Source organism: Coptis chinensis, chromosome 8 (genome assembly GCF_015680905.1).
Source record: "Coptis chinensis isolate HL-2020 chromosome 8, ASM1568090v1, whole genome shotgun sequence".
In the NCBI taxonomy this organism is placed as follows: Eukaryota; Viridiplantae; Streptophyta; class Magnoliopsida; order Ranunculales; family Ranunculaceae; genus Coptis; species Coptis chinensis.
Genome location: NC_141463.1, coordinates 61,106,559 through 61,123,728, shown reverse-complemented (window position 1 = coordinate 61,123,728; position 17,170 = coordinate 61,106,559). Strand labels below are relative to the sequence as shown.

General features: G+C 36.1%; 1 protein-coding gene across 1 annotated transcript; it reads left to right on the top strand.

The window, feature by feature from the left end:
* The first annotated feature begins 686 nt into the window (after positions 1 to 686).
* On the top strand, positions 687 to 12,076 carry LOC147482272 (uncharacterized). Its single transcript, XM_086578609.1, has 6 exons — positions 687 to 826; positions 908 to 979; positions 9,026 to 9,163; positions 10,061 to 10,111; positions 10,822 to 10,873; positions 11,682 to 12,076. Exons 3-6 carry the CDS (start codon positions 9,029 to 9,031, stop codon positions 11,867 to 11,869), a joined length of 426 nt encoding a protein of 141 aa, XP_086434735.1. The 5' UTR covers positions 687 to 826; positions 908 to 979; positions 9,026 to 9,028; the 3' UTR covers positions 11,870 to 12,076.
* The last annotated feature ends 5,094 nt before the right edge of the window (positions 12,077 to 17,170 follow it).

The following is a 17,170-nucleotide window of genomic DNA, read 5'->3' as shown; positions in this document are numbered from 1 at the left end:
GTATAGATCCACATTGTGTGTTATCTTAATGATTCGCCATTACTCCTGATGTTACAAAGTTAATGTCTCCTTGATTGGTGCATTGACTGATCTCCAGGATTGTGCTAAATGATTTGCTTCCATATATGGCTGTAGCTGAGATTTAGGACGACCAAAATCTGAGTCGTTACGACGTACTGATACTGTGGTATGAGCTGATGGAGATACGACCTGGTGTGTGGACATGTGTAGTGTAGTGCAAAACGGAGTGTATTTATAACTAGGAAATTGTATAGTATCCAAAGTGCAAAAAAAGGCATAGTACATTGTATACTATGCCAATTAAGTGTTTTAAATTCAGTCCAAGAAAGGATGGGCGAGCTCGACAAAAGAGAAGGAGCAGCCAGTTCAGTTAATCTGTTCAGGTGCGAAAAAAAATCCGTAATCAAACTTATATTTTTCAGTCTCATGTGTTTATACATATACATAGGTTGATACTCCATTTTATTTATTGGATACTGTTTTTTGGGTATAAAGTTTCAACTTACATGCCTGAACTAACATGTTATATAAAAAATTGTAATTACTTCAGTCTTAGTATAAGAATCTTACTACAAATTTTATTACTGGTTTTAAACCAAACTTTTTAACTAATTCCAAGGATACCCAAAAGTTTCACCACCTAAATTGTCGGGCAAATACGTAATTTGAGTATTCCCATCCTAATAAAATAGAAAAACTTTTCACAAACAGACGTACCGTTTCGCCGGTTTTCCCTCACGAAATTTTGTTATGTTTTTTATTCTGTGACAATCGAGAATCTTCTTCTTTGCAATCACACATCTAGGTGAAGGCTCATTCCGTTTTCGTTCATGCCTTTTCTTTCTTTATTTATTCATTTATGTTTTTTATTTTTATTTTTGTGTAGGAGCACATCAAAAGATGAACGACTTGAAGTGTGAAGTGGAAATAAAGTAGTTGTGTTCTTTTCGAATACAAGGTATGTTTCTAGACATTAATATTACATACTACTATCGCACTTTCATTTTGGCTACAATTATTATTAGTATACTTAGTTATTTGTGATTAATTTTAGCTTGCACTTTTCCCATCTGTATTATTTATCCTGTGATTCATTTGCAACATAGTATGAATTAAGAGTTTCCTAGAAACAGGGCTAATAGTAGACAATAGACATGCGCTTTTTCTTTTTAACTTATTTTCCACCCAAGATGTGTGTGCATTTCTATACTGGCAGCATCCATGGATGTGTCCCGCATACAGAATGTTGTATTTCAGTTCTACATTTTGTGGATAGTCCTACGTTTCCAATGCTTTAATTACTACTTTTTATTATCAAGAAAGAAAATTGAATAATGTTTATTGTTGTTTCTTTTCCGGAAAAAAATTCCAAGCTTCATCACGTTGTGAATGTTAGGTTTCATCTATTCTATCTTTTAATATTTCCCGTTTTATTTATTTATTTATTATTTTTTTTGGACTATCATTGTCTGAATTTAATGCTACAATTTTGCAACTTTATTTTGAATATCAGATTCATATTTGATAATTGTACTAACATTTGGGATTCATATACTTCTATTTCTCTTTTAAACACTGATGGTGTGGTCAAATATTTCTTCTTTTATTCTATTCCATTTCAAAGTTCCATTACGTCATTTTGTGATTTTTAGATATTGTATTTCGTTGCTCAGATGTTTAAACACTGATGGTGTGGTCAAATATTCCTTCTTTTTTTAAAATCAGATTTGCATTGTTTCTGGCCGTATTAAATTAGTTAAGTGTTTTAATCCATGTATTCATGATTTTGATTTTTCCTAATGAGTGGAAGATAATCTTAATCAGTTAATGTCAAGGGGACAGTTCATGGTAAAAAAACATGACAGAACTGTCAAGACAATGCAATCATATTGGTGCTATGGTTGTTTCGTTGTACATTGTTTCATCCATTTCACTTGGATAAAGATTGGTTATCTAGCTCTACCTAGATAGAACGTGGGCTTTAGAGAGTTAATCTACAAGTATGTTTTTGTTTGCGGTGAACCATTACTTCAAACTTACAATGGTGCATACTTTGAAATCACATTGCTCACCTTGAAGAACATTCAGAAATCCCTTAATAAGGCCAACCTTCGGTCCAAGGTCAAAGTCATTGTTCCCTCTGTCACTAATGTGTGATGTCTATAGTTCCCCAGCTGTGTTGCATGCATGGGTACGGGTACGAGCGTCCGATTTGGACAGTGGTACGACAATTCAGACACGGCAAGCTCTAAAATATCAGACACGGGGACACGGCTAATATTTTATTTTGAATTTTTTATTAAATATATTTATTTCAATCTTAAAAAACAATGACATTTAAAAAGCATAGTGTTAAGAGTTAAAACACATGCCTGAAAGGCTGAGACATGGATGCAGTATTGCATTTGGTTGTTTAACGTTCTCATACATAAAGTTCTCGACAGTTGTTCACCTCATCATAAGAAAATAAACCAAGTGATTTTATATAACAAAATGATACATTCATGACATTGCAACATCAGAAGAATGAAGAAAAGGGTTACAATACTTACAAATTTACAATGTTACATACTTGTAGTTGTTAGACTTGCATGTAACAACTAAGTGACTAACATTGTTAGTTGTTACATGCAAGTATGCAACACAGCTAAAAAGTAAAGGGGAGCAGAAGAATAACATAATTCATAATTGTCTTCCACTCTTCCCCTTTCAAAAAACAATAAACTGAATAAACTATTCAAATTCCAGAATGACTAACCACTTGACCAGGTGTTTGCAGTATGGTGCTTCAGCAAGAAAACCAAAAAAAGGATAAAACCACCTCCTTCAAAAAGATGCATATCAACTTATCAAGCCTTCAACGCCAATCAGCCACTTTTAAAACATGTGGCTTTAAGGTGGCTGATTTGCCTCCACAACATGTGGCTTTAAAAATATCCTAAATACAACACCACATTAATGGTCCTTGTAACAACAAAAACTAGCCTAAAGTTGGGCAACTTTAGTCTGACCCAGCCTTAAATTGGATGATTAAAGACATCAAAAATTGATATCCTTAGGCACAACAGAAAATTTTTTTTAAAGTACAACACCAAATTGATGTCCCTGCTACAACAAAAGTTAGCCCAAAGTTGGGTCACTGTAGTCTGCCCAGCCTTAAATTGGATGAGTTAAGATAGCAAAAATTGATGTCCTACGGCACAACAGAAAGTTATTTTTTTAAAGTCAAAATCACTTCTTCTTCATTGGGGTAGATCTCAAAACTAGGTGTTGCGAAGTCATCAATGGAAAACCTGAAAAGAAAGAAACCAAAGACAGATTATTAAAATAAAGGAGAGGCGTACCCATGCAACACAGTCATCCTTATGGACTCTTCTTATATAGAACTAGCTATATTATTTGCTCTTTCGGTATATAGTTTTAACTTTGATTGCCTCTGAATACCGGTCTTTGTGCCCTTCCCTCACTTTGAAGTATTTGTTGTCTACATCAATAGGAGTAAATAAAGGACTCACGAAGATAAGTGGTTGAATGGTTGTGAAGATTAGATGGTCCAATTGGCTAAATATACACTTATAACCCCTTCATCAAGTTTTTGTCTATTTGAATTGCTATCTAATAGTTGATTGTTTATGGTCTGAGCGATTGTTATTTGCTCAACTTACATATGCAGCATCACAGAGTACGACATATATCCTAAAGACAATAAATGCAACACGATTTTATCAGCTTGCTTACAACCCTATAGTCCAAGTTGTGTTACAAGACAAAGGGATTATTGCACTAGAGTGTCATCCTATACATTTGAATAGTTTCAATTCAAAGAATCTCAACCCAGTCAAGAGTAACACAAATCGAGTACCATATGCTGGAAGGAGTGCTATTAGATTCAGAATAGACAATCAAGGTAACCATTACATTCACCGTGACAGTATGTGTTGGTCCCAAACATTCGCGCATAATTATGCACTGTCCAGGGGATTTGCACAGTGCATCATAGCAGTTACACTACTTGCACATTTTCAGTTTTTTCTTAGGTATTTGGTTCTTGCATTGCCATCTAGATGTCATCTTTCAAATCAGCAAGAAGTCAACAGTCGACTGCAGATTCATCCTTCACATTAGAACATTGTCCCCAGGAGGGGGCTCTGTGATTCACCACGTTCCAAGTGTATCCATCAGTAAATCAAGTCTTCATTGTCTAAACACCCAAAGAATGAACCAAGGATATTCTCTTGTTCAAATGCGCCAAGAAATTATTGGGCACCTTCTGATGGATTAGATCAAGCATCTTTTGGTGTTTTAAATGCTATAAGCATATTTGGTTTTCCATTCTAATGAAAATTTCAGGTCCATTTTCCTCTGATGGGTGTTGTTATGTAAGTACATGTATGTTTGTTACAAGTAGAGTTTTTTTTTTGAATAAATTTTAGGGTTAGGCTGACCCCTACCTGCATTAAAATCTCAAATATATAGAGCCCATCTTATCCTCCTCCACAAAAGATGTGAGCTTTAAACTCAGAGGAGGTATAAAGAAGTTTACACCATTACAACATTCTAGAGATGCCAAGTGATCAGCCACTCTATTTGTTTCTCTAAAAACATGTATAAACTCTATACTTGAAAACCTAGCACTCAGCCAAGCAATTTCAGATGACAAGTTCTGGCAATACGATGGTGGTTGTTCCTTCTTCAGTAGAATGTTAATAGCCCCTAAAGAATCTGAGGCAACCACTACCTTATTTGGATTTGCACACATTTATGTAGACCTTGCTTGATAGCCAGCAACTCTTGGAAGATAACTGACTTTAAGCCTCCTGAGCCTGCATAAGCAAAAACAACATCTCCATTTGAATCTCTAGCAGCTCCTCCAGTACCATTTCTCTAGTCAGAAACTGATCCATCCTAGCTTCAACACTCTCGCTTCAGGTTTAACTTGTGATGTTCTCAATCACTATCTGTAACAATGCTTTGCACGTCCTTTCTAATAAATTCTACTTATCAAAAAAAAGAAACCATTGGACTGGTTGTTTAAGCGTGTATTCCACCACCAATCCTAATCTCTCTACTATTGCTCTATCACATCCATTTATCTGTATGTGTAAACTGGCCATGCAAATAAACCTTAGTTTCACTGATCAATCGAGTTTTAATTACTTCCCAAGTTTGTAAGGAGTTTCTGAACCTTCTAGAATTCCTCTCCTTCCATATGTCTCACTGCGGCACATAAGAAAACTTTAGTAATTTCTGTAAAAAGTGTCTTCATATTGCACAATTTGAATAGCTCATGCCATTCTCCATTTGAGTTGGGGCTTGGGTACATAAGCCTAGAACTTGCTCAACACTCTTCCAAAAGGGTGAACTAGAAGGACAGTCAAAGAATAAGTGTAGAGAATTTTCTCTTGACTGATTGAACAGGCAACATGAGGAATGCTGGAGCACTTTCTTCTTAACCAGTCTATCTTGGGTAGGTAGATTATTGGATAAAAGCTGCCAAGCTGTAATAGAGTGTCTTGGCACTACATACTTCCCCCACACCCAATTGTACCATCTGACCTTTTCTCTAGATACTCTCATAGCTGTATATGCAGATTTTGAAGAGAAAACTCCAGTAGGAGTTGGTGTCCACACCACCACATCTTTAGGTGTAAACCTATTAATTTAAGTATGAAGAATTTTACTTCTCAAAGGTGAATTCGGCAGCCCAAGAACTCTGTGATTCCACTCTCCATCAGTTGTCAAGTTGTCAACTCACTTAGCTTTGAGTTAAGACCCAACTGAAGTACATCTTTTGCATATGCATCCTCTATAAGAGGATTTTCACTACACCACAAATCATACCATAAAGAGGTAGTGCATCCATTTGCTATATTGTACTTGATAAACTTTCTGGCAATCTTTCTAGTTTCCAGCAAATTTCTCCATACCCAAGAGCAGTCTTAGGGTACTTTCATTGTCCAGAACTGTTTATTTTTTGTGTTGATTCCATGCCCACCTCACCCACAAACTATCTTCTTGAGCAACAACCTTGAATACTAAACCACAATATGCTGCTTGGTTCCATATCTTTTAGTTCATGATGCCTAATCCACCTTCTTGCTTTAGGTGTAGTACAACTCCTACTAGCATGATGCATCTTGTTCCCCATATCAGACCCATTACATAAAAATTTATTACAAATTTTTGTGACTTGGTCCAACACAGTTATGGTACAAAGGTTCTAGCCCAGTAAACATGAAAAGATGTTAAAACTGAGTGTTATGAGTTGAAGTCGACCTGCATGTGATAAGCATCTACACGTCCAATTCTTTATCCTAGCAGTGATCTTCTCTATTAGGGGTTGGCAGTCCCTAATTCCCAATCTTGTTGAAGTGGGCAATACTAAGGGATGTAATAGGTAGTTTAGCTTGCTGCACACCTATAGAATCTGCCGTTAACTTACTTTCTGGATCTGACATACCACCAGTGATTAGCGTTGATTTTTGTGCATTGATCTTCAGTCCCGTTCCTGCAGAGAATGTAGTCAGGATAGACATGATAGCATTAGCTGAGGCTGCTCTCCCTTAAAGAAAATCATGAGATCATCTGCAAAACGCAAGTTATGATTTGTAGACAAACCCTCTCTGAGCATACTACTCAAGATCTCCATGATAATGACAAAAAGAGGTACGGAGATAAGGGATCTCCTTGCCTGAGACCCCTTTTGCCATGGAAGAAATTTCAGGCTTTCCATTTATCAAAATAGAGTAAATAGTGGATGATTAACACATCCTTATCCATCTTTGAATCTTTGAAGGGAAGTTCGATTCTGCATCATCCAATCTATAACTTCCCAATTCACTGAGTCATAAGGCTTACTAATATCCACCTTTAAAGTACACCTAGGTGAGGCATAACTCCTATTATAACTCATGAGAAGTTCATGTGAAAGTCAGAGATTGTCTTGAATAGACCTCCCATGGATAAAAGCAGATTGATTCATATCCACTAAGTTGGGCATGATAATCTTTAATCTGTTTGATAGAATCTTTGCAACACACTTGTAGGTAATCTTGCAAAGAGCAATAGGTCTGTAGTCTGTAACCTTTGAAGGGTTTGGAATTTTGGGAATCAGACTAATGAAAGTGGGGTTTAAACCCCGAAGGCAGAGTATTTTTTGAGAAGACAAAACCAACATCTTTGACAAAGTCAGGTCCCATAATAGACCAACAGAACTTGTAGAAAAGGCATTATAGCCGTCTGGCCCTGGTGCTTTATAGTTGTCCATGGTAAACAGTGTTTCCTTGATCTCTTCTGACTCAACATCTACTTTTAATGCTGTCATTTCTTGTGTCTGAACTTGAGATCTGATGTGCAGATTATCAAAAAGAGTAGTATCAACTGGTGAGTTATCACCAAGCAAGCTTTTGTAATAGTTAACAATAAATTCCACCACTTCTTTATTTTTCTGTAATCCTACCACCAATAGTATCTATAATAGACCATATTTTACTCTTCAGTTTCTTTTCTTTTAGAATGTTATGAAAGAAGGAAGTACATCTATCTGCTTGTTGTAGCCACTGACAGCTGGCCCTCTGCTTAATATCTTCATACTCCACTTTTTCAGAATCCCTTTCAATCTTTTTAACTTCTGAGCCAAGATAAAAATAGGGTTTCCTGCTATTTGTTCTTCCCAAGCTGCCACCACTGTCTCCTTAAAATTATGGTGCAAAGTCCATGCATTGCAAAACCTGAATGGGTAAGCATGTCTCATTGGTGAATACCAAGTGAGAATCATAGGTGTGTGATCTGAGATCCTTTGTGGAATAAAACCAACTTCATAAGCCGGAAATAAGGAACTCCATTGCATATTGACCATACATCTATCAGTTTTAGAACATTTGCTTCCTAAACTTTCTGCATTATTTGTCCACGTGAAATAGCTCCTAGTGAATGGTAAGTCTACAACTTCTATAACACTTACACAATCTGAGAAGTCTTTAATCTCTCGAGGGTGAACAGGGGAACATCCTGGTCTCTCTGAAGAGTTCAACATGCTATTAAAATCCCCACACACACACCACTGGGTCGTGATGGTACTGTTCAGATTAATCAAATCATTCCAGAGAATCTTCCTTTCAACAGTTGAATTGCTAGCATAAACAACAGTGAGGAAAAAACTATGATTAGTAGGTAGTACAGTTACCTCACAGTGAATGAGTTGAGAGGTTTCTTTGATAGAAACAACATGAATCATACTTGCATCCCAACAGAACCATATTCTCCCGGCTGGATCAACACTATAATTATTAAGATACTCCCAAAAAGGATAGCATGTACTTCTAATAAGATCAAAACCAGCAGCTCTCACCTTAGTTTCAAGAAGCCCCATCATACTAAGATTATTTTCCACTCACTTTATTAACTTCCCTCTCTTTTGACTCGTCATTTACCCCTCTGACATTCCACACCCCCAGTTTCGACATTTAAAAGATAAAGGGTTTAGTGCTTCCTCCCAGTACCTCTGGGACCTCCTCTACCTCTAGTAGAGTTGGTTGTTATGTATATTACAAAAAATACTGTTGGGCTTTGTTATGATGATTAATCTATTATAATAAAGTTGTTGATTTGGTTTAACACTCAACAATTTTCTAATATGCCATTATTATAGTCTGTCTGTCATAGATGTTTTTTGATGACTGGAGATGGAGCTGATATTGGAAGAACACTTTAGCTATATTACGTGCACGTGCAACACATGTGCCTGTTTACTAGTACAAATAAATGACAAAAGCATTACTGAATTGTCATTGTACCCCATTAGCACTGTACTACCAAGATTATTTAACATTTTTTATCCCATCACATTGAATTATGGTTAATTTGGTTAACAATGATATTGTTACCTTGTACAAATTATTGATGAAAGGTAACAGGGACCCAATGCGAAATTGCAAACAACAAGGTTACTTTGTAGAATAGTCTTGTGAAGAAATGTTAATTGTTTGTTTTATCATGCGTGTAGGATATGGAAGTCAAAAACTCCAAACAAACTGAGAATGCGGTTGACAAAGAACAAGGAGGAGAAGAGGAGGATTATGTTTTACTTGATCTTGATGCTGTTTGTGGAGCAGTCCCTCCTAATGCACCCTATGTCTTATTGGTACGTGTAAATGTATAAGCAATATGACCTGATTTTTATTTTATTATTGTTGTTGTTTTTTGGATTGGTTAAATTGCTTCAAAGGGGAGATGCGGGGTCATTACCCGTACCTCTCGCATGCTAAGCGAGCGCACTACCTAGGGGCGGATCTAGGGGGTGGTGGGGAGGGTGGCTGCAGCCCCCCAACTTTTCTGTTGAAAAAAAAAAATAGTAGTTATAATACTATACTATTTCACCCCCAAAAACAATTATTAGTTAAAGTTTGTACCAACAGCCCCCCTAGATTCCAAATCCTGGATCTACCCCTGGCACTACCATAAGTAATATTTCCTTATAACATTCAAAATTAATTTAAGTATGATTATGAGAGTTTAAAATCTTGAAAATAGCAGCTTCATGGACAAGCTGTAGCACTCATTTTCCAAGTACAATCATAACCAGATGTCCAGTGCTGTATGGACAAGTTTTTTTTATACTTCTGTTATGCTTATGGCTAAAATGTTGTATCATAACAATCCATAGGGAGATGTTTCTCAAAGTTTTTAAAGAGCTTGGATAAAAGATGTCTCAGATTGTCATGTATTTTGAGGTCATTAGGACATAGTAGGTGATAGTACATTTTATCCTCCAGACTAGAACTCAATTTAAATGGACAGTTAGCTATATAATCACCTGATAAATGGTTGTCATCAATGAATTAAATCCGTGCATGAAGAACTCTTTCTATAACCTTCCAATGGTTGATTCTGTTTAAGATTTTTATAATTTTAAATTTTTTTCACTACATATGTCTATTTCTGCAGATAGTTCTGTATTTGACCAGTTATTATGGATATATTTGAGAATTATGTTAATTTTTCTCAGTTTTGACGACTCTTGTGTGTTTTCATTTTCTAGGGCTTGGACACCCCGAATCCAGTCTTGGTTATCGGTGATAATTTGAAGCTGGTGAGTTGTTTCCATGCAAAGTTTACGTACTTTAAGTGAGATGTGTTATAACTTGTTTGTTACTTGGAGAACTCAAATTACTTAAACATAATCTGTCTTTTTAAGATGAAATGTCAAATAGACTTTGAAATGATATACTCAAAGACTACTCTATCTGGTGTGCAATTTTCCTACCTCCAGGGGTACAAAACACTAAAAAGGAAGAAAAGCTTCTTGTGGGTTGGGTGTATAAACCTTGCTTCTGATTTTTCGTTTATCTTCTTCGCAAGTGTTACATCATTGTGCTTAAGGTTGAAGATTTTAGAATCACATCTGTGCCTAAAAGTCCACATTCATGTACGTATTAACAAAAGTTCATGAAGTGTTTGGAAGAGCTAATTGAATTAGCTTCTTGAACAGTCGAACAGATGCCAGCAGTGATCTATTTTTTGTTAGTGGAACAACATGATAACTAATTTGTACTTAAAGAAGACACCAAAGTTGGTGTGCTGTCTAGGAACGTTGGACTGACAACTCAGTTTCACCAGGAAAGAGAATGGGTATAGAAGTAATCCAGTTTCATGCAACAACTTGACACCGTACTGTAACAATGTGCCTTTCATGTGGAAATCCTGTTCTCTTGCTAAGTTTCATAGTCACACATTTTTAAAATTTTGTATTTCTTACCATCTAGTTGGTTCTTCACTACTATTTTCTTTTTCCCTTGGCAGATAGGTGAGTATGAAGAAACTATTGGGACATGCTATGTATTCACAGAATCAGGTCAAATTCCTTCATAGTTGCCTCAGTACTTGCTTGTAGAGAAGCTTAAATACATGGTTTGAAGATGTCATATGGAATTATTGTTGAATAAAACCCTGCCCTACTGTCTTGATTCTACAATGAGAATTCTCCTTTGGTGCACCCATATATATAATCGTAGGTGAAGTGATGATCCATCGGAAGAGGATGAAAAATTGATTAGCCACAATATTAGTTCCTTTCAAGTTGCTCATGTGTTGCATTGCATCGTCAACATTCAGTTGATGATCATATTGACAATAGCTCAACCTTAATAGTTCAACCTTACATGTTTTATGTTCCCCATGGATCAGTTGAGAAGTCTCCCTTGTGTCTCCGAGCCAACATAATTTTTTTGAAATTTTCCTATAACCATTTAAAACCTGTAGGCAGATCTAGGAATACACTTGTTCTGAAAGGGCTTTTGATCAGCAGATCTAGGAATATACTTTGTTCTGAAAGGCTTTTTGATCAGCACTGGCAAGACCTTTAAGACAGTATTAATAAGATGCATTTGACTTTAAGTTCATATATTTACAATTGCCTTCTTTCACTAAACCTGAGAGAATTGAAAAGCGCATTAGTGACATGACCTTCTTTAGATGTTCTAAATGCTAAGTACCTTCAGTATTAAAATTGGAGTCATCATTTACTTTTGTAGCTTGTGTTCCATCTGCAATCAAGTGGTTTCTTTCCTCCTTTAATTTAGGTTAAGGGTGACTTATAACTTTATAAGTGTATTTTGGAAAGCTGTTATATTCTGTTTGACTAACCTGAATACTGTTGGCAGATAGTGCTCCTTTGGTGCACGAGGAGACAGGACCATCTGAAGCAAATCTATTCAAGGGCAAATGCATTGTAGATCCAAACCAAACTACAGCGAAGGAAGTCAAACCCATTGCTAGCCTACATAAAGTTCTCAAATTTAAATTTGCTTCAGAAGTTGAAACTCAAGCATCAACAACTAAACTCAAGTGATATTTTATGTTTTTATTTATGATTTATATTATACAAGTGATCTAGTATGCTCATGAAGTAGATGCATTGGCCTTTGAATCTTGGCATGGCGTTAGCCGAGATAGACAGAGAAGCATTTCTTCCCAAGAATAGCATCTGATCACGCAAGCTTTCCACCTGAACCCACTGATTGATACAATTTATATACTAAGAATTTTTTAAGTGACATGCATCGTATCAAATTCTAGAAGTCGAAACCTATAAACCATCAACAACTCTCCATTTACCCAAAAAAAAACAACTCTTCACATCATTGCGCCAAGTATTTGATACTCGGTCCGTATCTTTCAGCGATGATGGGCCTTTCCATGGGTAGCACGTTCACTATGGTAGGGGCAAATGGTTTCGAATCTTGCAAGAGTCCGTTGTTCATGGCGGTCAAAAAAAAGAACCATACAACGTTTTTGTTGTAGAACAAAAGGTCTATAAACTTTTGCTAAATCTACCGTTCGCGAGATGTACCGAAACTAATGGTGCACGCGTTTTCTAGCTACACATTTGCGAGGGTAGAACCGGAACAAACCGGGTGAACAAGTCAATGCAACAAAAAAGTCACATAAACTACTATTCCAGATAAACAAGTTAATCCAACAAAAAAGTAACAAAAAGTGACATAACATTCGAGTATGATATATATAGAGTCATATCTATCAGTGATTCGAGCGCTAATAATATATACTACCAAACATATAAAACTCTTATTTGCATATATTATAAAAAGTGAGATAACTCTATCTGTGATTCAACTACCGAACGTATAAAACTCTAATTGACATATGTTATAAAAAGTGACATAACATCGAAAGTATGACATATATAGTGTATTAGTGTCATACCTATTAGTGATTCTAAGCTAATATATACTACCAAACGTATAAATTGAATGTTTGTCGCATATATTATAAAAAGTGACATAACATTCGAGTATGACATATATAGTGTCATATCTATCAGTGATTCTAGAGCTTATGATATACTACCCAACGTATTTTATTGACATATGTTATAAAATGTGACATACAATTCGAGTATGACATATATAGTGTCATATCTATCTGCGATTCTAGCTTATGATACTACCCACTGTATAAAACTGTTATTGATATATGTTATAAAAAGTGACATAACATTTGAGTATGACATATATCTATCTGTTACGCTTATGAGACCCAATGTATAAAACTCCTATTGACATATCTTATGAAAAGTGACATTACATTCGAGTATGACATATATAGTCATATATATCAGTGATTGTAGTGCTTATGACATACTACCAAACGTATAAAACTTTTATTGACATACTATCCTCTTAAACAATTGTTTTACATTGAACCATTGGACCACCCATAAAGGATGATATACTTTCTGTTTATAGAACTATTAATTACATACTACAGCCTATATGACATTTTTTATAACATATATCAATGTTTTTACAATGCAATCTTATGTACCAGGTAGTAGGTCACGTACTCTGTACTCTATGAAATTTTGCATAACATACTATACTATGTATGTTACTCTTATGAGTAAAACTCGTCACACCCCAATTGTCTCAATACACACGGCAAGTTATTCATAAAAAACTAGTACTCTCTCCACACCCCATTTTTTGTTAATATAACCATTATAACCTTAAATAACTCTCTCCACACCCCATTGTAATTCAAACAAGCTCTTCACCGTACTTAGTACTCCACCAACACTCCTACCACTCATGCTCTCTAAAATTTCTCCATCTCCCTCTCTTGTTCTCTTAGGTTAGTCTTGAGTCTCCTACAAAATTGTTGTTATTCCCACCAAATTTTCACTTTAAGAATGGACTTATGTGCTGAAAGTAACATTCAAGATAAATTCTCCCGCCAAAATCAAAATGATAACTTTCAAGGTTCTCCAAGTGAGATGGAATCAGCTTTAACACTACTGCAATCAAATTATTATTCCGATGATAAACATTATAACAATGTTGAAATTAGCTATCCCGATATGACCGAATCATTTACAACAATTGAGGTAATAATGTAATTTGAAAGCTTGTATTTTTTATTTATTTTATCAATAACTTAGCAAAAAATAATTTTCATCAATAGTATCTAAGATCAAGGGTTTACGCAGGTCTTCGAAGATCGTCACTCGTTGATCTGATGGTGTTCGACAGTTGGTATGACTGTTGGAGTTGTGGTTGTGATATCAAGGTATGATAATTAGGGACTGGGCTAAGACCTAGAGTTTTCTTGAGTTCTTGAAAGGAGTGGAAAATTTAGACCATCCATAAAGCCGAAAAATATTGAACAAAAAACGAAAAGAATATAGGCAATCTAGTTCAAGAAATGTGGTCACGTCCATTTGTGTTGAAAGGGAATTACTTAAACGAAGGTGGATGGATACCGAAAGTGCTATGTGTGGAACTCATAATCATACTATTGGGGAGCATCTTATAGGTCGTGCATTCTCCGGAAGGTTAAAAGCTGAAAAAAAAATTGATTGTTCGGGATTTGTCTTTGAGTGGTGTTAAACCGCGTGAAATTTTACCCTCTTGAAAGAGAGATGACAATAATTTGTCAAACAAAAGCACTTTATACAATTATCGTCACAAGAATCAGTTGGTTTGGTTGAGTGGAAGAAACCAAATGCAAGAATTTCTAAGAAATTTAGATGAATTTGGTTACACAGAGTTTCATAGGGATAATCCAGTAACAGGTGAATGTAGAGATTTGTTGTTTGCACATCCCCAATCAATTCATTTGGAAAAGTGTTTTCCCAAGGTCATTGTCATGGATTGCACGTACAAGACGAATGTGTTCAAGATGCCATTGTTTGAAGTTGTTGGGTTCACATCCACGATGAAGACATTCTGTATTGCTTTTGGGTATTTGGAGAGTGAGAAAGAAGGTTCTTACCTTTGGGTTTTGAAGAGGTTGCGTGATATTCTGGACTACAAAGCTACTTCTGTAAAGATAATTACGACTGATTGTGAGTTGCCACTTATGAATGCGATAGCTATAGTGTTTCCTGAAGCTGCACACTTCTTGTGTCGAGTTCACATCAGGAGGAACATCGAGACAAAGGACAAAAAAACATTTGAGAAATTTGTTGAGTATGAACAATTTATGTTTATATTCGAAACAGTGATAACAACTCGTACTGAAGTTGAGTACTTGGAACACCTACATTGTTTTAAACTTGAGTACGGAGATCATTATTGTGTTGTGGAATACATAGAAGACCAGTGGCTTTTGAAGTGCAAAGAAAGGTTTGTCTCGGCTTGGATAGATCTCCATATGTATTTTGGTACTTCGAGCAGTAACCGAGTTGAAAGTATGCATTCCTCTTTGAAGAGGCATTTGCGTTCTAGCAATAATGGTAACTTCTTCCGAAACTTTAATTTGATTAATAATCTCCTAACAAACCAAGTGACAGAAATTGAAAGTTCTTTTAATAGGAGCTTGAATCTCTGGGATCATCGTTACACATATGTGCAACTTAGAGGGTACATTTCTAGAGATGCATTGGATTTGATATATAGCAAAAGAGCTAATAAGGTCTGTTAGAGTTGGGACAGATGAAATTCGTTGTCGTTGTGTTTACAAGAGTATGTATGGGCTTCCTTGTGCGCATGAGTTATGTGAAATTGTTCTAATTGGTAGGGGAAGCATCCCCTTATCTTTGATACACCCTAGGTGGAGACAGCTTAGTAGCACTCCGATTGATCTTCCTAATGGGTCCTTTGATATTCAGCCCCGAGCTTGCACAAATCCAGAAGAAGTTTCGATTAAGCTCTCGGATGAACAAAAGGTTTTGATTTGAAAAAGTGTGTAGAACTAGGTGATCCAAAGGCAACTTTCATCATGAGAGCCTCGGGTTAACACCAATGTGAGGGTAGGCCACGGAATAAAAAATTGGTGTGAAGACTTGTAAAGATAAAAGGGACACAAAGAGAGAGCCTTCAACTTTCGAGTATGCACAAACAGTTGAGGAACAAATTGTAACTCAAGAAAGCAAGAATAGTAAAGCCAAGAAGTTGGTACCATGCAAAAGAAAACCAAGAAGAACTCATATTCAAGTGTTTATAGATTTACTTGAAATTGGGTCTAATTGGGATGATGGGCTACGTGACTTAAATCCATTGATACGAGACTTCATTGTGGATTGGCAAGATGTTGAACCGAATGGACATTGTGGATTTAGCGCGATTGCACGATGCTTAGGGTCTAATGGAGATGATGCATGGATTATTGTGAGGGCTCTTATGTTGACAGAGTTGATTTCCCATGAGGCAGATTATACTTTAATGATGGGTGGAAAAGAATGAAAAGAAGCGATCAAGACAAATCTACGATGTACAGTTCCATATACGATGAACCCCAAAGAATGGTTTGAACTTCATTCAATGGGATTTTTAGCCGCTAATACTTTTCAGTGTGTCCTTGTCGTCATTGGAGAGAAAGAATGTATGTCATACTTTCCTTTGTGGACTGCTCCTGATCCAACTTGTGTCCAGATAGCGGCAATAGGCCACATTATAGGAGGCACACATTTTGTGAAACTCGTGCTTAAAGATGATAGTCCTATTCCGCCACTTGCTCCAGGGTGGGAGTCATTTGCATGGACAGAAGCTTGGGATTGGGCAACTATAAGGGAACCAAGGATCGTGAAGTGGTATAAAAGGGTTCCAAAAAATGTTATGGATTTAGACCTTTCGTAACTATCCTTGTACTGACAAGATGTTTTGGATTTAATATCTATTTTGTGTATGTGTATATACTGTCATAAATTGCAGAATGTATTAGAATATGTTAGAAATGGTATTAACTAGTTTTTGTTAAGTGCTCTGTAAATAGTATTAAAATGTCACAATATGGTAAGTGCTTTGTCGGTTTAAGGTAGGAACCAAAGGCATATCGAGCTTCAGGTGAGCTATCACTTGTGTTGTGACAAAAGAACACCAGCTGCCTTTACAGCACAAAGTGAACGAGGGACTGATGGGTTCTAGAACAAGCTATCTTAATTCGTAATAAGAATTCAGGACTGGCGAACTTCAGTGTACTCTGAATCCTATTTTTATAGTTAATTTTGGCACTTGTTTGAACTTGCATTAATTTAGTGAATTGGCAATGGAACAAGCAACCCAGAGTCCAATACACATCTTAATCTTTGACAAATGTTTCTTAATCACGTTTTGCACAAACTTTTGTTTCAAACATTCTCTTATAACATTTTTTATAAAGTTTGGGATATCATATGTAGCAATGACTTCAT